Source organism: Lagenorhynchus albirostris, chromosome 16 (assembly GCF_949774975.1).
Source record: "Lagenorhynchus albirostris chromosome 16, mLagAlb1.1, whole genome shotgun sequence".
NCBI lineage: Eukaryota > Metazoa > Chordata > Mammalia > Artiodactyla > Delphinidae > Lagenorhynchus > Lagenorhynchus albirostris.
Window position 1 is genome coordinate 67,812,031 of NC_083110.1, and position 24,444 is coordinate 67,836,474.

At 42.7% G+C, this 24,444-nt stretch overlaps 1 protein-coding gene and 1 long non-coding RNA gene across 2 annotated transcripts; one reads left to right on the forward strand and one right to left on the reverse strand.

Moving 5' to 3' along the window:
• Positions 1-917: 917 nt before the first annotated feature.
• PLEKHS1 (pleckstrin homology domain containing S1) lies at positions 918-24,244 on the forward strand. Its single transcript, XM_060125789.1, has 13 exons — positions 918-1,122; positions 4,465-4,511; positions 10,147-10,235; positions 10,347-10,453; positions 10,780-10,914; positions 12,505-12,580; positions 13,467-13,583; positions 15,359-15,484; positions 17,973-18,088; positions 18,592-18,798; positions 19,474-19,575; positions 20,861-20,996; positions 23,779-24,244. The coding sequence occupies exons 2-13, from the start codon at positions 4,481-4,483 to the stop codon at positions 23,956-23,958; spliced, it is 1,422 nt and encodes a 473-aa protein (XP_059981772.1). The 5' UTR covers positions 918-1,122; positions 4,465-4,480; the 3' UTR covers positions 23,959-24,244.
• On the reverse strand, positions 10,187-12,487 carry LOC132506970 (uncharacterized). Its single transcript, XR_009535984.1, has 3 exons — positions 12,401-12,487; positions 10,833-10,943; positions 10,187-10,373 (listed from the first exon to the last, which is right to left on the reverse strand). It is a non-coding gene; the product is annotated as an uncharacterized LOC132506970 (long non-coding RNA).
• Positions 24,245-24,444: the final 200 nt, after the last annotated feature.

Sequence of the window (24,444 nt, forward strand, 5' to 3'; positions counted from 1 at the left end):
CTCCTAAATCAAGCAAAACCCATCCTGTGCAGGAAGTGAACAATAAAATAATCGTTTCTGCATACCTGAAGTCCATCTAAGTTTTTTGAATAAAGGAACCAATAGTACTTGTACCTTCCATAAGGGGCCAAAGGGAGAAGCAGAGAAATAACCTTTGTTGAGTGCTTACCATAGGCTTTTTATGGTGAAATCTTACTTAATCTTTAAACAGATCCTGTGAGGTCAGTGTTCCACCCCATTTTTCAGATGAGGAAGCAGACTCAGAAAATTGAAATAACTAGCTAAAACCACTCGGTGAATACCTGGCAGAGCTGATTCAAGTCCAGTCACACGAGTGAAAACAAAGATTAAAGTTATGTTCTTTCACTTCTAAAGGTGCTGTAAGAAGTTTAATTCATTTGCCACTTCCTCTTTCTCCAAAAACAATTTAATAGAAAGGAAAATATACCTAAGGCCCTTCGGTGGTTAGATATCACTGAGGATGACCATTCATGGCAGCCTGCTTATTTCTAAGCGTTGGTGGTGGCTGTGCAGGATGCTCAAGAGAGCCTGCCCAGTGCTACCCTGTTGACCACTCCATCGTGGAGAAATAAGCAGGTCTTCCAGAGACCCTTGGCATGCGCAAATGTGTTACAGAAGTCGGGTTTTATTTCCTCATCTGGCACAAGGAAACCCTTCCTAACTTCCCCAGGAGGACACTGGGAGGATATGGATGGGTGGGAAGCAAAGGAATTGTTTCAATGGCAGTCCTTGCAGGAGGTCAAGACTGGGCTGGCACTGTTTTCAATAAGAGTCATTGTGTTCATGGTCCAGAGTCTGGCAGGAATTTTTTATTTGTTTGCTTTTATTTTGTTATTAGACACCTGGAATGCCTGGGGCAGCTCTGTGCCAAACCACAAGAAGAATGAAAGCCCAGGACTTCCCTTGGGTCACCAGCTTCCTTGAGCTTGGATTAAGAGTAAAATCTTCCCGAAGATAGAAGTTTGGGAATTTCCCATTGACTCACAGTTCAGAGAAAGCTTGTACTTAATCGTCAGAGCTCAGAGCGAGCCGCGGTGAGTTCAGGAGACGCAAGGACCGGACACTTCGCTGAGAACCGAACCAGTGACCACCTGGCTTCCAGTAAGTACTGCTTGACGTGACTGGTTGGGGTTCTCAAGACTGTGCTGATCTGGAAGCTTAACTGAACAAAATCACTGTTACGGGCTCTCTCTTCATAACCTTCTTGGACTGCACAGAGGGAAATAGGACCTCTTGGTATCACACTCATCAGATTTCATTACAATAAACAGATTAGGCAGTAAGACTGGATGCTGTCTCCTGAACAAGATCAAAGAGTTAAATCTGAAAGGCTGTTTTATTTGGGGGCAATGACAAGAAATGAAAGCCAAACTCTGAACAGATTTAATTCTTTTTTCTCAGGTGAAAGGAAGAGCAAAGTAGTTCAGACACCAGCTCTCGAGTTAGGACGCTGGCTCTGCTTCTTTTTAGTTATGTGATCAAAGGCAAATTACTTAATCTTTCTGGTAACAGTTTCTTATCTGTAAAATGGGTACTGTATCACTGTAAGAATAATGTAAATGTTATAGTATTGTTATATCTCATTGCTATGTTGAGTCTCACTAGATTTCATATGTGTAATATATAATATTAAAACTTTGCTTACATTATATCAGCAAAATTTATAGAATAGATTTCATATGTATGAATATAGTAGATTTCATATATATGTATACATATACTGAATTTCATAAAAATAATTTGAAATCGATATAGATCATAGGCAATATATATTATGTGAAATCCAGAATATGTATACATATATGTGAAATCCTTTATATACATATATATATATGAAATCTATGACACAGATTTTGTTTAGAAGTGCTTGGAATGTATGAAGTACTCAATACATGCTAGTCATTATGAAACAATCATAGAATCATAGACTATCTGAACTGAACATGACCCAACAAGTCACACTTGTCAAGTACCTATAAAATGCTCTTCGCCATATTATTTCAAGTGATGCTGACAGCAATCCTATGAGGGTGGTGATATTACCGCTTCCATTTTATAGATGAAGGAACACAGGTGTAGAGAGGTGCTATAAGGTACCCAAGATCACATGTCATAACTGATGGAGATGAATCTGGATTCCAGAGTTAATACTCTAAAACTGCCGTCTCATTTTACAGTGGGTAAAAAAATACCACCATTAAAAAAAAGCAGGAAGAGTGGTCCCTACACGAGACTTTGGGGCCCTTCACAGACATTGGAAGGCCAGAAACGTCCTCCAGAGCTCTCCTTGCCGCCCACGGTGTGCAGGGAGCATGGATGTGGGTGGGAGCGTGGAGCGGCGCGGGGCTCTGCACAAGTAACCTCGCTCGTCCTCTCGCAAACGCAGTTTTCCGTGCGTAAAACGAGCTGTCTCCCAGGACAGTTCTGCGACACCAAAGCAGTCATGTGAGCAAACACATTTTACAAACTGTAAAGGCTTAACAAAGAATTATTCTATCAAGAAAAAGAATGATTTGGGGCTTTTAAACAAAGAGAGCTTGCAGTAAAAACACTGCTTTAAAATATGTTCCCCTCAAAGCGGTGGGGGTGGGGGTGGGGGTGGGATGAATTGGGCGATTGGGATTGACGTGTATCCACTGATGTGTATAAAATGGATGACTAATAAGGACCTGCTGTATAAAAAATAAATAAAATAAAATTCAAATATTAAAAAAAAAAAAAAGTTCCCCTCAGCTAGTCTCTCCTGCACAGTCCTGCAATCTCACCTTTGAACTCCATCGCTCACTAGGCTAAATGCCCTGTGGGAAAGGTGGTCAAGTCCCACATGCAGGGATGAGGGGAAAGGCGATGGGCTGAGAACCACTGGCCCCCAATTCTGCTTCAGGCAGTGAAATCCCTACAACTGGAAAGAACCGCAGGGATCTAAAGCAAAACCTCAGGGGTAAATTTTTTTTAATGTCCATGGTTGGCAAATTTTTAGGTGGGTTCTATTCCTTTTCCTTGTACAGAAATGCTCTTCCAGGGAACAGAAGGCTTTGGTCTCAGCGGCCTGGTGCCCATTGCACAGAGCTAAGCGTGGCCCTTACGCCAGGGGAGGGCTGAGGGCACCAGAGATCCAACATATGCCTTAAGATCCCCCAGGGACCTGTTTGTTACTTCACTTGTTATCTGTTTGTTATTTGTTCAAATAATCACTATCGTTATTATACAGAGATACCTCAACAGAGAAAACCATTTTTTAGTTAGGGAATGTGTGAGTTCTAGGTCCAGGAAAACCCCACTTGTCTTCAGAGGGTTCCCATGTGCCTTTCACAGATCACCAAAAGTATGCTTTGAGATCTTGCAGTCTTAACCTTAAGACTTTCATCTCTGTTTACTATATATATGTACACAAATAGTATATGTATACATGTATATCGTATACTATATGCGCATGTATATATATATATATATATATATATACATGTGCACACACACACACTATAGTATAGTATATGTATATTGTATACTATATGCAATATACATATATATTTCAGGAATTTCCTTTGAGTCATTTATGCCCTGGGAGGAATGAGTGGGTTTATGCTGGAGAAAGGGAGACCTCAGGAGAGGAGGAATGACATCATGCCAACTGCATGGTAAAGAGCCATTTGCCTCTTCCCACTTCCTGGGACTGCCCTGGGACTGCCCTAGCACAGCCCTGTTCAGCGTTTCCTCCTATTTTGAGAGTCTGATTCAAGGTAAAACTTGGTCACCAATACATTCCCGTTTCAGAGATCTCACCTGCCCCGTGGTCTCTTACCCTGTGGGATTCCTCTCCTCGCAGGGCCCCGTGTCAATCATGGGATTGCCAGCAGATCTGTGCAGGAAAGGACTTGGCCTCTAGAGTCAGTTTGACCATGTCAGCCTCAGCCCCCAGTGCTGGGCAGCCCTGGGAACGGGGCACACAGGCAGTGGAGGCAGTTTACGGATAGGGGTATGCCCTGGTCCTTGCTCTAAGGTTTCCCTCTGGAGAAAATGAGTTCCTGGCATGGAGGAGGGCTTATCTTGGGCTTCTTTTTGGCCAGAAATGCTTTCTCAGCTGCAGTTCGTCCATAGCATGCTGCCCTCTGCCCTGTTCTCGTCTCTGTTCCTTGGTGGTGTTGCTATCCCCAGGGGCTGTCTTGTCAGAGCCACTTATGAAGCAGGAGCAGAGGAAGTCCAGGGAAGATGCTCCTTTGGTCATCCTAGCAACACCTCCACAGAACGGGCACTTGGTGAACACAGGCTGCTTGGGTGGGTCCTCATTACCATGGCTACTATCAACCTCAAGGGCAGAATGGGGAGAGGGGAGACGATAAGCCATCTGACCAACGTTGGGAGCACCATCCTGACGCCTGGTGATTGAGTGGCTAAGCCTATACCGTTGTTTGGGGACTAACGCTTAACCCTTCTTTTTGACAGGTGAGAACAGGCAGCCATGATGGAACCCAAACCTCGGAAGAGTTCAGGTACCCAAGGGACATATTCTCAGAAGGAAAAAACTCTATTGAAAATAATGATCAATTCCCATCACACTAACCAGGATACAGAAGATGGTTTTAGTAAGGATAATTATTCTTGGTGTGGAGAACGTAGCGGAGGCTATTAGATTCAGCTGATTATTTTGTAAGAGCTCACTTATCTAGAAATTCGGCATTTTCTGATTTTCATGGACCAAATGTTCCGTTTGTTGCTGGGAGATGGTACTAACAGCAAACTATAGCCCAGAAAAGACTGGAGAATATTTCCTTGATTTTATATGAAATTCTCATTGGAGACACTGCAAAATTGTTATCAGGGCTTATTATGAGGATAGGTCAAGGGGTATTATTCAGATGTTCCCGCTTCATGCTCACATGCCTCACTGTAGTTGATTGGTCAGAAGTTTAGGATGAACTAACTTAAAAATCAAACTATCTGATTCAATTCCGAAATGAGTATTTTTGAATATTTATTCGAAGCACCTATTATTAGTAAGTCACCGTGCTTTGTATTGCAGAGGATGTACAGGTTAATTAAGAATAGTCATTCTCTCAATGAGTTTGTAATTTCATTGGGATATTAAGATAAACACATTCTAGCAGCTGTATTGGGAAGTTAAGATAGGCACATATGATCAGGCTATGATAGGTAAGTGCAAAATTCTGTGGAGTCTGAAGGGAAAAAAAGCACACGCGTCATGGAGCTGGCCCCTAAAGGCTGTATAGGGTTTTAAAAGAGATTGGGAAAGACGGCACATCTCAGCAGAAAGGGACGGCATGACCGAAAGCGATGAAGTGGGTTCGAGGCAGGTTGTGTTCAAGGAGAATGTGGCTGTAAAATAGGAAGGACGGGGGGAGAACAGGAAAGTGGTGCTATATGGTGCCGGATATTGACCTCACATAACCAGCAACGCTTGATGCATTTCAGCACGGAAGTGGTGTCATCAGATTTGCTTTTTGGATTGCTCATATTTTTAGAAAAATAGCTTTATTGTGGTATAATTGACATACAATCAACTGCACATATTTAAAATGAACAACTTGATAAGGTTGTGTGTATGTGCCTGGGAAACGATCACCACAGCGGGATAGTACTCACATGCATCACTCCCCAAAGTCTTCTTGTGCCTGTTTAGAATCCTTCCCTCCAGCACCCAATCCCATTCCCCATTGTTCTGCTTCCTGTCACTCTAAGTTCGTTTGCATTTACTAGAGTTCATATAAATGGAATCATACTGTATGAACTCTTGTCTGGTTTCTTTCACTCAACATAATTCTTTTGAGATTCATCTATGTTGTTAACATATATCAAGAGTTTTTGGTTTAGGTAGTCAATTGAAATTTTTTAAATTAATTAATTAATTTATTTATTTTTGCTGTGTTGGGTCTTCGTTTCTGTGCGAGGGCTTTCTCTAGTTGTGGCAAGCGGGGGCCACTCTTCATCGCAGTGCGCCGGCCTCTTCACTATCGCAGCCTCTCTTGTTGCGGAGCACAGGCTCCAGACGTGCAGGCTCAGTAGTTGTGGCTCACGGGCCCAGTTGCTCCGCGGCATGTGGGATCTTCCCAGACCAGGGCTCGAACCCGTGTCCCCTTCATTAGCAGGCAGATTCTCAACCACTGCGCCACCAGGGAAGCCCCGTCAATTGAATTTTTATGTCTTAAATAGTCAGATAAAAATTTCACATATTTATCCTTGCAGTTACCACTTCAGCATTCTTCATTCATTTGTATAAATTCAGATTTCCATCTGGCATCATTTCTTCCACCTGAAGGATTTCCTTTAACGTTTCTTCTAATGCAGGCCTCCTGATGCTGAATTCTTTCAGCTTTCGCATGTCTGAAAATGTCTTGAAACTGCCTTCGTTTTTGAAAGATATGTTTGCTGCCTATAGAATTCTAAAATGACACTGTTTTCCTTTCGGTACTTTAAATACGTTGTTCCACTGGGTTTTGATGTTGTTGTTGTTTTGTTTGCGTTGTTTCTGATGAGAAATCTAACGTCGCCCTTATTTTTTCTTCTGTATGCATTATCTCTTTTTTCCCTCTGACAGTTTTTAAGGTTTTTCTTTATCACTGATTTTGAGCAATTTGGCTATGATGTTCCTTGTTAGAGTTTTCTTCCTATATTTTGTGTTTGGGGTTCCTGACCTGCTGAGATTTCTGAGATAGTGTTCTTTAAATTTGTAAAATTTTCAGCATTATTTCGTCAAATATTTTTTTCTGTCTCCCTCCCCCACTTCAGGGAATCCAGTGACCTGAAACTTGAAATTGTCCCACGATGCACCAGTGCTCTTTTGTGTTTGGGCTTCTTTTTTCACTCTCCATTTGTTTTAGTCCCATTAATCCCATCCAGTGTTGTTGTTTTTCTGAGACATTGTGGTTTTCATCTCTAGAAGTTCACTTTGGATCTTTCTTATATCTTCTATATCTCTAACTTCTTGAATGTATAAAATACAGTTGATAATAACTGTTTTAATGAACTTCTCTGTTAATTCTAACATCTGTGTCAGTTCTAGGCCAGTTTTGAAGGATTGATGATTATCTACATTATAGGTCATGCTTTCCTGTCTCTTTGCATGCCAGGTAACTTTTGATTGGTTGCCAGACCTTGCAAATTTTACCTTGTTGGGTGCTGGATATTTTTGTATTTTTATGAATCTTGAGCTTTTTTCTGGGATGCAGTTAACTTCCTTGGAAACAATTTGATCCTTTTAAGACTTGCTCTTATGATTTGTTAGGTCTGGAGCAGTCCTCAGCCCAGAGCTAATTATTGCCCACTACGGAGGCAAGACCTTCCTAGTACTCTACCCAGTCCTCCATCGATGATCATTTTTGCCAGTTTGGCTGGACGGAACCGGCACTTTTTCTGGCCCAGTGAGCACTGGGCACTCTTCCCTCTAATTTTTTCTGATGGTTCATTCTCTGGCCTTGGGTAGTTTCCCCACACACGTATACTGATCAGTATTCTTGAATACTTGAGGGGGACCCTGTGACTGTCTCTGGGATTCTCCCTCTGTGCGGCTCTTCCCTCTGTCCTATGAGCTCTAGCTGCCTTGATCTCCCTGAACTTTCAGCTCTGTTTCCTCCGCTCAGGGGTCCACCTGGGCCCACCTCAGTTCCCCTTTCCTGTGCTGTGGACTGGAAACTCTGCCAAGGAAATTGTAGGGCTCACCAAGTTTGTTTCCTATCTCTTAGGGATCCATGACTTTTATTGCCTATGACCAGTGTCATGAACACAACTAATTTATATATTCTGTATTTTTTGTGTGTTTCAGACAGGAGAGTAAATCCAGTTCCTGTTATTTCATCTTTGCCCAAAGTACAAAATTGGCCAGATTTGGCATTTACTCTCAGGGCTATGTCGAGGATGGTTTTGAAGATGCCAAGAATAGAATTAGAGGGTCAATCTAGACAGTTACCAAAGCAGTATAGTGAAAAACGTATGCAGGCCTTGAATTCATGTGACTTTAATGTATTGAAATGTATGAAGGTCTTGAAGGCAGTGGTGATAGAACAGAGAGATAGGGGTGGATCCAGGAAGTAAAATGGACATGACTGATGACTGACTGGACAGAAGGGTGATGGAAGGGTGAAACTTTAAGAGGACTCTAAGTGTTCTAGGAGGGGAGGCTGGATAGATGGCACCAAGTGATCTAGGGCACCTGCGAGAAAAGGATGAGAGAAAGAAGTTTATGGGAAATCGAGGTGGAGATGTTCAGGGCCAAAAATGATCTATCCAAGGGTGAAAATACTGAGATTTTGTCCTAGAAGTTCCCCTAGAGACTGAATTTTGCTGATCACATCCCTGGTATGGTGTTTAGCATGTTTCTCTGTTTTCTGTATTTCCTGCAAATTGGATCTAGAGGGTTGATGAGGTTGTTTCAGTGTTTTTTGGTCAAGGCTAATCCATGGATGGTGTTGTCCATTGCTTTTAAAATAAATGCAAACTGTACCATGGTCTAGTGTCTACCAGGTGCTGCAGGATTCATCTGCAGCCTCATCTTATACCACTCTTCCTCTCTTACTCACTCTGTTCTCTTACTCCACTCTGTCTCCTACTGGGGAGACAGCCTCTCGGTAGCTCTAGGGAACCGCTCTGAAGAGGTAGGGGGAAACCAGCTTATGTATGACTTTTGGCTAGAAAATACATTCAGTCAAGAATACATCTCAGTAGGGCTTCCCTGGTGGTGCAGTGGTTGAGAGTCCGCCTGCCGATGCAGGGGACACGGGTTCATGCCCGGGTCTGGGAAGATCCCACATGCTGCAGCTGGGCCCGTGAGCCATGGCCGCTGGGCCTGTGCGTCCGGAGCCTGTTCTCCGCAACGGGAGAGGCCACAGCAGTGAGAGGCCCGTGTACCGCAAAAAGAAAAAAAAAAAAAAAGAATACCTCTCAGTAAAAGGTTGCTGTTAGTCACAAAGAACAGATACCTCAAGTTAATGATTTTAGTGCTCATCTGTGTACGGGAAGCTGCAAGGATTTGGATTCATTAAAATTCTTCCTGAAATACCTCTGACTATCTATGGGGACTGTTTTTCTAGATCACAGAGTGCCGCATCCTGCTTTTCATCCTGTATTCCTCTCAGGGTGCACTGTCGGTCAGGGACTGCAGTGGCTACGATGCTCTTGGCTTTCCTTTATCTTTCACCTCCATTTTACAAATGAGGAAACTGAAATTTAGTGAGTCAAGGTGTTCTGTAAGTATTTGTTCAGTAAATAACTCTGTGAATTTGTCCAAAGCCACACAACCATTAAATAAAGGAGCTAAAGCTTTTTGCTTTTGTTTCCTTCTGTTTTTCTCTTTCCTTTTTTCTTCCTTGGTGGGAAGAACGGGGGCAGCAGGCAGAGCTGCTGCAGAAGGAGGAGAGGCAGGGAAGGTGAGGACGGCTGGCTGAGAATTACTGGATACGAGCCTAATGTCTCCATCAGCTGTAGTACCTAATCTTCATTCTGTTTTCACTTAATAAAGAAGTGCTAATTCTTTAGTAAAGGCTGTCTTTTACCAAACCATGGATGAACTAGAACTATAGCCTGGATGTAAAAGCAAAACCAAGGTCTTCTTTTTAAAATAAATTTTATTTTAGCAACATTAATTTTTTCTAGATAAGGAAAGTAGTACATATTTCTTGCAGACCTTTTCAAAAATATAGAAAAAATCAAAACTGCCTATACACGTCCATCCTTACAGAGAAGCAATTAACATTTTGGAAAGCTCCTATTTAAACACTCTGCCACCTTATTTTCAATAGCAGGTGGTTTTGCTTTTGTTTGGTAAGTCAAAGGTCAAGGCAGAATTATCTTGCTGCTGCGGCTGGTGATTCAACAGGAAGGGAGACAAATCTTTGCTCACATCTAGAGAGCCACCGGCATCCGGAGAGCCAGACAGGTGTGAGCTGAATTAAAGAGCTTCTAAATGTCATCTGAACAAAGGTCCCGACAGTGGATGAATAAGAATCACACACTTCGTCCTGGGTTTTTTGTTCTCCTGGCCTATTATAGATGTGTTTTTCCATAACTGAATAATGTGAAGACCTTTCCAGCAGTAAACAGTGTTCTCCAATTGAAGCAGTTCTTCTCAGAAATGTATAGGGAACAGACTGAGTCCTGTTCACTTTCTTTTATTAGGCAAACAATTTACATTATATTATGAAAATGAAGTCTGCAAACAAGATTACTTTATTAAATCACCACCTCCTCAGCTTTTCTTCTCTGCAGTAAGTATTCACAAAGATTTAACAGGCCTCCCACCAGCCTCATGAGCATTTTTAAAATCCTTTCTCTTCCTTTGAGATTTAACTGAGATGCAAAATGTTTTCATTTTTCAGACCTCTTGGAAAAAGCGGCTTTTCATCCTGTCAAAGAGTGGGGAAAAGGGCTTTAGTCTTTCCTATTACAAAGACCATCATCACCGAGGTTCTATTGAACTTGATCAGTGCGTATCCAATCAAGAAAATGTTTATAATAACCAATACTAACGTGTTGCCTGCAAAATAGAAAAAAGATTAGAAAACGTTAATTTGTGGAACTAAGAGTCCAACTGAAATAGGAATTCAGAATTAAGTTTTAGGTTGAACAAAGTATTTTCAATCAGTGATAAACCAGATCTAAACTTATTTTCTAAAACTATTGGACAATTTTCAAAGTATTGATCAAACAGATCTAAAGTTTTATTCAATTTGAAACAATAAAAACCATTAGTCAATTTCTTCCTAATTTTGTATTTGCATCCGTTTAATACTTTATATCTATATCTAACAGAAGTTCCAGTATAGAAGTCGGCATCAGTAACCATGAAAAAATGCAATCCGTACAGAAGATGTTTAACTGCCATCATGACGAAGTGATGTCGATCAGGGCCACTAACAGGGAATACTTCCTCATTGGCTATGACAGGTAAGTAGTAAGATAACACAGGGTGTCTCCTGTATGCAAAATAAAAAACAAACAAATAAACAAAAACATTTTAAACCAGTACACCATAAACATGCCTTGACTAGAAACCCATGGCCACAACCTTAAACACCACCTTGGCAGTCTTTATTATGTGTTAAAATACCTTGACAAATCACAGTATTCATTTCCTAGGGCTGTCATAGCGATGTGCCACAAACTGGGTGGCTTAGAACAACAGAAATTTGCTGTCTCACTGTCCTGGAGACTAGGAGTCTGAAATCAAGGTGTTGTAGGCCATGGTTCCTCTGAAGGTTCTAGAGAAGATCTGTTCCAGGCCTCTCTCCCAACTTCTGGTAGTTCCTTGGCTTGTGGCAGCAAACCTCCAGCCTTTACATGGCAGTCTCCCTATGTGCACGTCTCTACATCCAAATTTCTCCTTTTTATAAAGACACTAGTCACATTGGATTGGGACGCCCTTCTCCAGTCTGACCTCATCTTAACTAATTACGTCTGCAACAACCTGACCTGACTTCCAAATAAGGTCACATTCTGAGGTACTGAGGATTGGGCTTTCAACATGTGAATTGAGGCGGGGGACACAATTCAACCCATAACTGTCACCATCACCGCGGATACATTTTATGTACAAGAAGCCAATACGCTAGCATCTACCCAAGGTACATATATTAGGGAGTGGCTATGCTCGTCCCTGAAGGAGTCTTCAGTTTTTAAGAGGGGCTCCTGGTGCTAGCGAAGATGGCAAATGGATTCTTTGCGGGCGATTATCTGCTTGACAGAGAGGCTAAAGTTGGAGAAGGCAGCTGTACAGAGGAGGTGGCAAATGCTCAAGCCCAAGTATCCATATGAAGAGATTTGATCTGCTGCAGATCAATCCCCAGGCGAAAACCTTTCCTTACAATTGTCTTGGGAGTCAATAGAAAGAAGATGTATTTGCTCAAATACATCCTTAAATACATGCACTCCCTAAAGGGAGGCACACCTAAATAGCTACACCAAATGGCGCTGACAGGTTAAGGGGCCACTTAAGAACACAAAAGAAATCCGTTTCAAAGTCAAAAGCTCCAAACCCTGTGATTATACTGTTACTTTCCACTTTTCTTCCCATTTCTCTGAGCTTTGCTCACAAGGGTGGCATGAGGGTTAATTCTGGTGTGTTAGCATGGAGGTGGTAAGGATCCAAGGAGGGGGGGCATTTAAGCCACTCAAGAAAAAGATCCTGGGGCTTCCCTGGTGGCGCGGTGGTTGGGAGTCCGCCTGCCGATGCAGGGGACACGGGTTCGTGCCCCGGTCCGGGAAGATCCCACATGCCGCGGAGTGGCTGGGCTCATGAGCCATGACCGCTGAGCCTGCGCGTCCGGAGCCTGTGCTCCGCAACGGGAGAGGCCACAACAGTGAGAGGCCCGCGTACAGCAAAAAAAAAAAAAAAAGAAAGAAAGAAAAAGATCCTTATTTCCCTGGTACCTACCCCATTGCCTGTCCAATCTTAATAAAAGAATCCTCCTCCGGTTCAAAATGAGCGCAGGCGCCGTTGTTGCCACATGCCGGCTGAAAGTTTATTCCTATCAACAGGGAGAAGATTAAAGACTGGGTCTCTTTCTTGTCATCCCTCTGCCGGAATATAAAAGCAGCACGCCAGAATACAGGGGTAACTATTTCACTAATAAAATAGCGGGACACCTGAACAAAGCCCTCTTTCACAAGGAAACAATGTGAGCTATTTTTTCCCCCTCCTTAGCAACTGGCATTAATACAAGGAATAAATAAGTGAGAAAATGTACATCCTTGTTATTTTTATGACTAACAATAGAAAAAAAATCTTTTATGTTTTGCAAGAGAGCTAAAATACAGACACTTCAAATTTTCATTATTGGAGTAGGAGGAGTGAAAGCTAACTGTGGCCTTTTTTAATAGTAGCTGAAACTACAGTATTTTCCATCGTTGTTATTCAAGGTACATAACAGCTACCTTTGGAATGACTAAGTCCAGGGTGGTTTCTAAAAAACATGCTTTTTACCTATCTTATATTTTCAATATAAGGTTTCTTTGATGTAAGTGCCAGAAATTTTAAGTTGTTTATTTACTTCATAAGAACCTTTGCTAATTTACCTAAGTCCTTTCTTAGGACAGACCTTTATAAATGAAACTTTGGCCTCTAGGTATCGTTTTGACATGGTTTCTAGATTGTTCCATGCTTACAACAAAAGCAGAGGCCAAGGAGAAGGGAAAGCAAAGTGTGTCTACAGGTACTCAAATGATTAGAGTGAAGGGGTGGGGTACAGAGGGACACAGCGTTGAAAAGACAGGTTGAGGGAAACTTAGAGCATCTCTGAAGGCCAGGCTGGGAGTCCTCAAGGGTTTTGGAACAGGAGAGACACAAGACCAGCTCTTGTCTAAACGGGAGAATGCTGGCCAGCAGTATAAATGTTAGTGGTCAAAGATTGGAAGCAGAGAGCCCCATGACCAGCCTGTTGCTTCATTCTAGACAAGAGATCAATCATGCCCTGATTCCAATATTCCTTTTTGATAAGCAGGAGAAACTCTCATTTGGTGATACAAGGCCCTCTTCAGACCCCATCCCTCTCCTTGGTCTTTCCTACACACCGGAGGCTGTCAGCACGACCACAGCAAGAAAAAGTCTTCCAGACATGGTAATCGGACTTACCTCTCTTAGGACGCCCTGCCTGAGAGCCAGCTGATGCTTCAAAAGTCAATGTATTTGACATCTTCCTCAAAGCCTAATCCACCAAAGAATGATTCTTAGTCCTATGATCTATCCTATATTTAGTCTGTTTCCCCTCCCACCATGAGCCTTACTGCTTGCCCTGCCTACATCTAAATGTATTCATTCATTTTGGATGCTCTTTGATATGCATCCAGGTACATCGGGTATGTTGGGTGGAGATCCCCCCAGCTAAACAAAAGCCTGGATGGTAGCCTTTTCCTTCCTTTCACCAACAGGGCAAAGATTACTTCTGTAAAAAAAATTCCTCGAACACCACTTGACCATCTGTACTGCTGAGGCAAAATCAGAGTTCTTATTATTTCCTATATTTACCCAAATCAGTCTTGCTTCTCCGTGTGTGTGTGTGACTTCATTTCTAATGAAGTCCATTGGAGGAAAAAACAAATAATACATTTGCCCCTTGAAAATGATTTGTAATTGTGCTTTCAGCTCTCTTGGATTTGCAATCTTCCCAATTCTGGATATTATTAATGAACAGGCCGAGTGGTGTTTTTTCTTCTGCCATGGATGCTATTTTGTCCCTTAGAGATGTAACCACTGACTTCGCCTTTTCCCTGGGTACCAGGCATATCTTAATAGGGCAGAGCCTCCTGTTTTATCTAGCTGGAAGCTCTCCAACTATTTTAAAAGCTTTCTGTAGCATATCAAATGCACCAGGCCAAACACTTCATTTGGTATTTGTAGGAAAGGTGGTAGGAAATGGGGTTGAGAAAGATAACTCTTTTCAGTAAATGCCTCTAGCTTTTCACTCCTGTACCCCTTCTCCCTAGAGATAATATTATTGGTCATTTCACCTTTTCATACTGTGTATTCCAATCCAGTGATTTTCCAATCAGCTTCAGCTAAGAGAACCACCTACCTTGTTGGGAGTTGTTGCTGTTTCTAAAATAAAATGGGAACCCTTCCTCATCCCAGACTCAGCATGACCTGGCTTCGTGAACTTGGAGCTAGAAAAACGGACACAACTTAAATACGTCTTTTTTTTTTTTTTAATCACTTTCTTTCAAGGACTTGCTAGAGAACATTCAGGGTTTTTTCAAAACGCCCCCCCCTTGCTCTAAGGCATTGTACTTGGAAGAATTGAATTGTACTTATAACAATTTTCCTGCCAGGCAAAGCAGCTACTTTGTACTGTCCTGTATCTATTAGAGAGGGAAGCAGTAATTGGTTGAACCTAGATCACCTTGAAGCCTACAATTCATACTATCACATGATCGATGCTACAAAATTGCATTGCTATGGAAACAGTAGAATTATATAAGCAGAACACAAAAGAGGAACACTGAGCGGAAAGGGAAAAGATGCAGTGCCTTGACCCTGGGCTAATTAGCTTCTCAGATGGCACTGAATGAAAACTAGAAAAAGATGAGGGTGGAGGATTCAGTGGCGGAGCTTAGTGACTTAGAACACCACCCACCGGAGAGAATTACTTGTTCTGAGTTACAGGACCCAATAATAGAGAAAAACCTGAAAGATGGGCTTATATTTTTATATCAGTGGTGACCCAGACTCAAGAAGCAAGTTCAAGTTGTGTGGGCTTCTAGATGTAGCCTTGGAAGATCCTCGGATGTTCTCAACCCAATTAATCTATTATGCCTTTTCCAGAAAACATGTGGTTTAATTCTGTCTCTTGCAAAGACAAAGAAAAAGCATTAACTCTGTCTTCATCTCTTTATTCAGCATTTAATGGAAAAAAGGTCTTCAGGACTCAGAGAAGCTCATCTACCGCATGCCATCTTGTCAGACACCGCTCAAGATACAGAAGAAGAGAGTCATTATATTAATCCTCGAAGTATTCTTAGAGAGGTAACCCCTTCTGTTTACTAATCATTTACTCCTTCTACAAATATTTACTGAGCCCTGCCAGGCACTGTTTCTGAGGCATTAGGCTGGTTTCAGAATCAGACACAGGTGATGTGCTCACAGTGTTGACACTTTAATAGGAACCAACCATGATACGAGACAGAAAGGGCTCCATGCTGAAGAGAGATGCTCGTAAAATGCTCAGAAGGCATGAGGGGTGGTAGGCGGGGAAGCTGACTTCCAGACAGAGGCCAGGGGAAGTTCCATGGAATGACATTTGACCTTACATGATAGGCAAAATTTGGACTTGAGGGATTGATCTGGGGAGTCTTTCTGCATTCTAGGAAGAGATAATAATAACATGAGCAGAAACAACAATACCCTTGGGTGATAAATTGTGTGGCACATACCAACCAGTCTATCGATCATTTGGAATTCCCTACTGAGTGCCTTCTGTGTGCGAATCCTGTACTGTGCTAGGCATGGTGGCTACCAGAAAGGACCTGATATCACGCCTGCCCTCAGTGCTCACAGTCTTACCAGTTACCACCTGACGATGCTCCACCAGGGCATGGTCAAAGAGCTCTGGAAGCAAACAACAAGGTCCTACTGTATAGCGCAGGGAACCATATTCAATATCCTGTGATATACCAAAATGGAAGAGAATATGAAAAAGAATGTGTGTGTGTGTGTATACACACACACACACACACACACACACACATACATATATATTGGGTTGGCCAAAAAGTTCATTTGGGTTTTTCCATAACAGCTTATGGAAAACCCAAATGAAATTTTTGGCCAACCCAATATATATACATATATATATATATATATATATACGTATATATATATATATATGTATATATATATATAGCTCAATCACTTTGCTGTACAGTAGAAACTAACACAACATTGTAAATCAACTGCACTTCAATAAAATAATACTTTTTTTAAAAAATAAAAGAGCTCTGGAAGCAATAGAAATAAAGACAGATTTTCTGTCTCCACTGGAGTCAGGGAGGGCTTCAAGACACAAAATGGCATTTGACAACATATATGATGAATAGTTCAGTTGAGCTCTAACCCAGCGTGAGTGGCATATTAGGGGAAAAAACCCCACAGCAACCAGAAAATAGAGCCAGACCATAATGGGTCTTGAATGCCAAGTTGACTTCATGCTGCAGGCAGGACAAGGGGCAGTGGTGGCTTCTCAGTTAGGAAGGGGCAAAACCAAATTCTCTTCTAGTACTATTAACCCAGCAGCTATATTCAAGGTGGACAGCAGAGAGAAGAGAATGGAAATGGGAAGTAGGAAGGCAAAATTGGGGGAAGGGAGGCAGCATTTCCCAAACTGGGTTTTTCTATAAGATGGTGACGTGTTCATACCTAAGAAGCAGTCTGAGGTGAAATAAGTTCTGGAAACACCAAATCAAAGTAAGTTACACAAGCTTCTTCACTGAAGAAGTCTCAGCGCCTTTTTAGTATGCAGTGGTGCATTATAAATAGCCCAGCAGGATACAACGCACAGCATTCCCCAAGCTCGTTTGACCACAGGACCCCGCTTTTCATGCCAGTGCTCTCTGGGACATGGTGACGGCGACTAGTCTTTCATAACAGTCCAACCAACCAGCCAGGTAGTACTGAGCGCTAGCTGTATGCCCGGCGTTTGCTAGGTACTTTACGAGATGCAAAGTCTAGTAAGGCAGATAAAACTAAGCTGGAAGACCACCACAAAAATTAAGTACAACACCGTGTCGTAGAAGTTCAGAGAAGGGAGGGGTTGGCAGTGGCTGAGGTGATCAGAGGGGGCTATGGGACCTCAAGCCAGGCCTGAATACAGCTTCATTAGACAAAAGAGAAAAGGGGAAGAAAACTGCATGAAATGGGCACTAGAAGAACACCGTTTGTGGGGGCGTGGTGGGAGGGCTGGCTTGACTGGAAAGAAGTGTTCCAGTGATGGTTCATGGTTAATTTGTTAGGTAGGCAATCGGAAGCCCTTAGGGTTTTTGAGAAACCATTGCCCCAAATGACTTAGTTCCAACAGGCTAGTGGAGAATCCCCAGAGGACAGTATTTTCTAGAATCCTTACAGCCCCTTGAAGTAACTTGACTGCCTGTGAGCAGAGTAGCCCGAGGCCAGCTCTGCACTGTGTCGGAGCCTTTGACCCACTCAGGTGTCGTGATTCTATAATAGTATCGGTTGGGCAAAAGAGTTCATGTCATTAAGTGCCTAGTGATGACACAGAAAAATGGACAGCAATTTACTCCAATAGGACACTTGTATCAGGAACGTGGGGAATCCTAGAGAAGAAAGCAGATTTGGAGTCTGCCAGAAGCTTTACTGGTTCATTCCCCCAGAATGAGCACCACTGTTCATCCAATGGTAGGCATACTGTTTCAGGGACCAGAGCCATCAGGTAGTGGGTGACAAGGTACCTGGCTTATTGATAGACTCACATCCTTACGTCTCTGCCTCTTGTCTATAGTTGGATAATATTATTGCTGCCAATGATTCTGGTGAACCCGTTGAACCCATTGGACCTGGTAGTCCAGACCAGGTCTCCGAGGCAGTTGAGTGTCATTACATGTCCATGAAATCCTGGTAAGTAAAACTGCCATACCTTAAAATTTGATCTTAGCTAATGTACTGTTCTAGAACAATTGCTACCAGATCATTTAAATAGTTGATATAATAATACAAAAGCATTACCATAGACCAAGTTCAACACGCCGTTCAGTCATCTCAAAACAAGTAAACGTGAGAATGGTTTCTCTACCCATAGAAAACCATTAGTGACATCCTGGGGACATTTTCTGTCTCCCGGGGCAGTTCTTTTCTATTTTGCCTTTATGTCTCTCACACGCTCACTTTGTCTCTCCAAACCCTCCCAATGTAAAGGGCTATTTTGGTCCCATGTCCATTTTTAGAAGGGAAGTTTATTGGATCTGGTTCTAACTGTAGCTGGGATTCTGATGGTTGGACATACTTCAAAACCTTGTTAGTTTTCACATGGCTGTTAGTTACTTAAATCTGATTCACACACCACGGAAAGCTGTAAATAGATAACGCTGAAAAAGGGTTTGTGTTAACTTCTTGTACTCTAGTGTTTCCAAAGAGTCGTCCCATAAGTCTGCTGATGGCAAAGAGGAATCCCAGACCCTGGCAGATATCCTGAACGGGGAGCTTCACCCACAAGAACAAGGCTCAGGAACGGGCTCTTGTCTTTCACCTGCCAATACGGAAGCACAGATCACGAATGACAAAAAGGGGGCGGCCTCACTAAGTGTTGTGCAATTGTCTATACTAATCAAGTAAAGTTCTCATTTCTCAAATTTTATGAGCCCGTAGAGCAAGGCAGGCTTCCATTTGTACTCAGAATTCACATTTTAATCTCCAACTGAGCCAAGAATCTGTCCAGCTTGCCCTTCTCACTGATACAGTAACCAAGGACAGTGAATACCAGAGTTGGAAGTGCAGTGAGCAGTCCCCAGGGCTGTGAGTGGCATTTTCAAATACTCGAAAAAATTCTGTCCTTTCAGGTTCTGGAACCTTGGATCACCCTGACCTGGGTTGTATATCACCCAGATTTTACTATTAAAATGACAGGCATGCAAGTCACATGAGGTTTGGTTGTAGACTAGGCTGGAGAACTTTCAGGTTTTAAATGATGCCAAGAACATTTGGTGAGATCGTTCTCAACTTTAACTCTTTTCAATGTCTCCTTCTGTGGAGAAGTGTGCAAACTGACATGATATATAATGAACTTCGTCCATTTTTTACTCCTTTTCCATTGTCTACCATCGCTACCACATCCCAAGGGGGTGGAGGAGGGCATTAACGAGTAACTTAAATTCTTATTCTTCTCCAAATGTTTTGGACAATCTTTAATGGCATAATACCGTCTCAGATGTCGGAAGCCAAAGTCCATTCAGAAGGTACAGTTCAGAGCCAGAGAGAGTCGCCTGACTTTTACAAATGTCTTGTAGTAACATCCCCGATGAAATCCAAGTGGAGAAGCTGAACATGTTCCTTTCTCCTCCTGACATCATAAACCATCTTGCTCTCAGAGAAGCTGCAGGATGGATATGGTAGGTAGGAGATTTGAGGGTTACTGATTATAAATGGGGTTGGATGATATGAAGACAGTCATTATATCTTGAAGCACTGTATGTGGCAAAACTGCCTGGAGAACTCGGACTCTCGTGCTGCTGTTGTCACAAAACGTCTTTGATTGAGGCAGAAATAAGGATACTGTTGTATAGGAGGGACAGCTGGGAGATAGGTGGGCATAGGAGGACCCAAAAGTCCAGGAAGCACTAAATTTCTGATTTTTTGAAAGTGAGGAAAAGTGGGCAGGAATACGTATAGTCCAAGGAAATCATTGCCAAACAACGAGCAGTGAGTATTTGATGAATGAAGTCAGTGAGGTCAACAAGAATCTAAGGTCTAAAAGAAAATGGCATACCAGGGTCAAAGACTTCTAGACATCAGGTAAAAACCTGCTGGTCAGGGACTCAGACACAGAAGATTGTGTGGCAGAGAATTTTCTTAGAATGATCACTGTTTGTTTGATTCTACATTCTTTTAAAGACCTTGTAATTCATTTTGATGGAAGATTACATTTTTAGAATAGAAGAAAGCTTGTTAATGTAAACATCACACATCAATTATAAGTTCTATAAGAGGGCAGGAACCACAACCTGCCATTTTTCCAAACTTCCCACAATCTAAGGCTCAAAACATATTTGATGGAAACTATGGACCCCTTTACACCTGAGCTTGCTCATCTAATAATTCATCTATTTTTGCATGACATATTCACTGTGTGCTCACTTTAAATACTGGGTTTTTCCGTATCGTCTTACGGAAAAACTGGAACGAACTTTTTGGCCAACCCAGTACGTAACATCTTCTGTTTATGGGGTTATAAAAAACCATTTTTTTAAAGGTGGTTCCATACTTCTGGGGTTTCAAAGCCGTTGAAAAAGACAGCTGCATAAACAAGTAAATATAAAATGCATTTGATCTGAGCATACAATAAGCGAGGGGCTCAGACAATGCAGTAGAAGTCCAGAGGCAGGAGAGATTAATTAAGGTAAAGGAAGGGTGGCGTAGGAGGGCTTTGGAGAGGCAGTGTCATTGGAGTTGGAGTTTGGAGGAAGACTCAGGCTCCCAGAGTAATGATAGAGGAAAGAATATTCCAAACAGAAAAAGAGAGTTCGACTACTTCAGATGTAGTTCAATATAGCTAAAGAAACTAGTAATAGTAGTGGTAGAATGGAGTGAGGAGCCCCATCTGTATCTCCATCTGTGCCCCGCACTCCCAGCAAGCACCGTCTCACTCTTGTGTTGGATGCTGTACCCTCATTGCAGTGTGGCTCAGTGGGATGGCCCCCCGCACCTGGGATGCTTATTTTTTCACGGAGATCACCTTTTGGCCGTGAATGACCTGAAGCCCCAGAGCCTGGAGGAGGTTTCCTTGTTTCTCAGCCGGTCCATCCAGGGGGAGGTGAGTCCTGCTGATTGGCCCTGGTCAGGGCAAGAAGGAACAAGATCAAGGTCTTGGATGGTGTCTGAACAGTGCTGTGCTCTGAAGACAAATGAGATTCTGCAATCTGCAGCCACCATATGTAAATAAGAGAATAAGAAGTGTAAATAACACTTCCTAAGACACTTCTAAATAACAAGAATGTTATTTTAGGACCCTTTTAAAATTCTTTTGTGTCAAGTAGTATTTGGAGGGAGCACTGGGCTAGGAGACTGAACGGCTGGGTTCAAGACCTCAGACGCAGCATGACATGGCAAAAAAGAGCTTGCAGTGGAATCAGGCAGGCTCAGTGTTTACATCCAACCTCCTTTAACCAAATGGTGCCTCAATCTTCTCTTCTGTAAAATTAGGGATAATGATAATGCTAGTTATTGGAGAATTAAATGAGATAATATATAACATGCTTACAACAGTGACGGGCACATATTAGGTGCTCAGAATGGTTACTATTACTTCTTCTACTATCGGCTGGGGAATGCTGAACAGGTTTAGCTTTTTTTTTTTTTTTTTTTTTTTTTTTTTTGCGGTACGCGGGCCTCTCACTGTTGTGGCCTCTCCCGTTGCGGAGCACAGGCTCCGGACGCTCAGGCCCAGCGGCCATGGCTCACGGGCCCAGCCACTCCGCGGCACGTGGGATCCTGCCGGACCGGGGCATGAACCCGTGTCCCCTGCAGCGGCAGGCGGACTGTCAACCACTGCGCCACCAGGGAAGCCCCCAGGTTTGGCTTTTTAAGCCTCCGTTTCCTCATCTTAGAAATGGACATACCTTCCTCGCAGACTTATTGTAAGAATTATACTGAACATGTGACTATGGACCGAGTACGCGTGTCGTTAAAAGGCTCGCCATGTTTCTGCCTATTAGTACAGTCTCCATACTGTTAACTCCTTTCCTGGTCTATTTTTATTTCTGACATGCCACTTGACCTTGGGAAAGTCACTTCCTTCTCTGACAAGTCAGTTTCAGTTTCTTCTCTCTAAAGTGAGAGAGGGTTGGTTTTCAAACTGTACTTCTTGGACCCCTAAGACCAGGACAGGAGGAGAGGAGAGGGAGAGGACGGTGTTCTGGGCTTTGGCTAGTGACAGCAGTGTATGTTTATCATTATTTTTTCATGTTGGAACTTCCTGTTACCTCACCTCGAGGAAACAGTAACTTGGCTTAGAATTTCTGAAAACCACGGTACAGGAAGATCTCTCAAATTTCTTCCAGCTCTGAGAGTTTATGATTAAATATGTCTTATCTCTTCTGCATCACACAATAACTTTGTTGGTTAGACAAATTGTACTACCCCTACTATCTAAATGGGAAAACTTAGTAAGAATGAGGGAGTTGTCTACGATACATAAATAGTTAGTGTTAGAGCAAAAGGACTCATTCATTCCTTCATTCCCTCACTCACTCACCATTTATTGAACGTCTATTGTATGCTGTATTCTCTGCTAGGTCCTAGAGCCACAAAAATGGCCTCGGCCTGAGCTCAAGGAGCTTACAGATTAGTGGATAAAATAGGTATATTATGTGCTAGTTACAGGTGCAGTATGTGCCTTGAGATACGAACAGAGGACCATGGGATCACGGAGGAAGAATGAAGTTAATCTATTTGAGGGAGGCCAGAAAGGTGTCTCAGAGAAGGGGATGCTTGACTTGGGTTTTGAAGACTAGGGTAGGAGTTTGTGTGGTGGCAAAGGGAAGCTTTTAGGAGTCCAGCCCAACGCTCTAGTAACTGTAATATATTTCCTCTGCCAAAGACCCATGCTGCGGCCAAGTGTTCAATATAATCTTCTGAAAGTTACCAAACAATACGCTTATCCAGAGACCTAGGCATCAGCTCTGAAGCCAAGAAAAGGGTTTTTGCCTGGGAGCAGATCCAGGAGGAACTCCACCTGGGTGTTGCTGACTGCAGTTTATCAAGACTGCCTTCTAGATTGTGGAGTCACTTGCATAAGAGGGACTGACAGCATTTCTTTTGGGCTCATTCTGCCTGCCCCCCTTTCTCCTAGATGCTATTGAGAAATACATGTGTTCACCAATATGATTATTTGAAGATCAAAAAACTCCCAAACTTGCCCATCCCTACCATTCCTGATCTATTTCTTTATGTTAAAAACAAATATCCAGTCCTTTTTAAAATTCAAATAGCTTGTCCCTGAAAGGAAAAATGATAGTGGAAGATGGGAAGATATGGAACGAAAGGAGGGGCAGTCAAAGGCCCCTAATGTTTTGCAACAGCTGAACCAAGCAGATGTACTTTCCACCCTTGAGAATGAAGTTGACAGAAATGGGAATTTGGGGTGAGCGTGGGTAGGGACAGGAAGGGGAGAGAATGTGAGATTTTAAAGGAGGGGAAGGAGATGTGCATGGGAAAGGGGAGGAGATGCTAGATTGCAGGAGAAACACATAGAACTTCAGTCTCCTCCCAATTTTGTCAGGGGCTGGTCCTGTCTGGTGGTCTTATTTGGATTCTCTTGTTTCAAGAGGCTTTTTATTTCTTGGTACAAATGGGCCCATCTGAACAGGACTGATGTACTCTGGAATCTGCCCTAAGGGCTCAGGCCAGTGGAGGCCAGAGAATGAAAATCCATCTTCCACATGAATACATCAATATAAGTCATCCTGGTTTTTTCCAGCCCAGATTTTCCTCAAAACCAGCTTCAAAGGGTGTGAATGAGGACAGACTGACACTGAGAACCAACAGTCCTAAAGATAGTCTTTAGTCATTTAATGTTCTTCTTTCTTGTGTTTTAGAAAGTAAAACTCACCATCGCTCGGATCCCAAATTCAGAGAAATTCCACGGAATAGCCTGTACATGCCACTTACCAGACCAAGGTATTAAACCTTCTAAACTGGATACGTCTGTACTGGAGAGGACACTGGAGAGGAGCCTAGCCATTAAAAGGGGTCAGCAGAAAGGATCTGGAGAGTAACGTGCTGGGGCCCACTGCCGACAAGCGAGGATGGGCCCCAGACTCTGTGCTGAGCTCTGCCCCTCACCGCTGTGTGATAGCAGGCAGTCAGCACAGCTCTCTGAATTTCTCCATCTGCATCTTAACAATGGGAATAACCATCCCATCTCTGGCTATTGCGTCAGGATGTTGAGAGGCCCAAGTGGGATGATAACTATGGAACACAGTGAAAATGTAAGGCTTTATTATCTCAGACTTTGTCCCAAACACCACAGACTGAGATTGGGTAAGTTTCTCATCTAAAATGTGCTGTTGTTCTGTGAGGTCATGGTCCACACAGTCTCTTCTTTGTTAGGGAATGGACAGTTGGAAACACTCATTTCGGGAAGCCAAGATTCCTGAGAGAGATGTGGTACCGTATCAGCCTTCCCAGACACCTCCTGCTGTTCATCACATGCAGAATGCTAAGACACAGTGACTTCTTGGATTCAACGATCATCTTGTTTT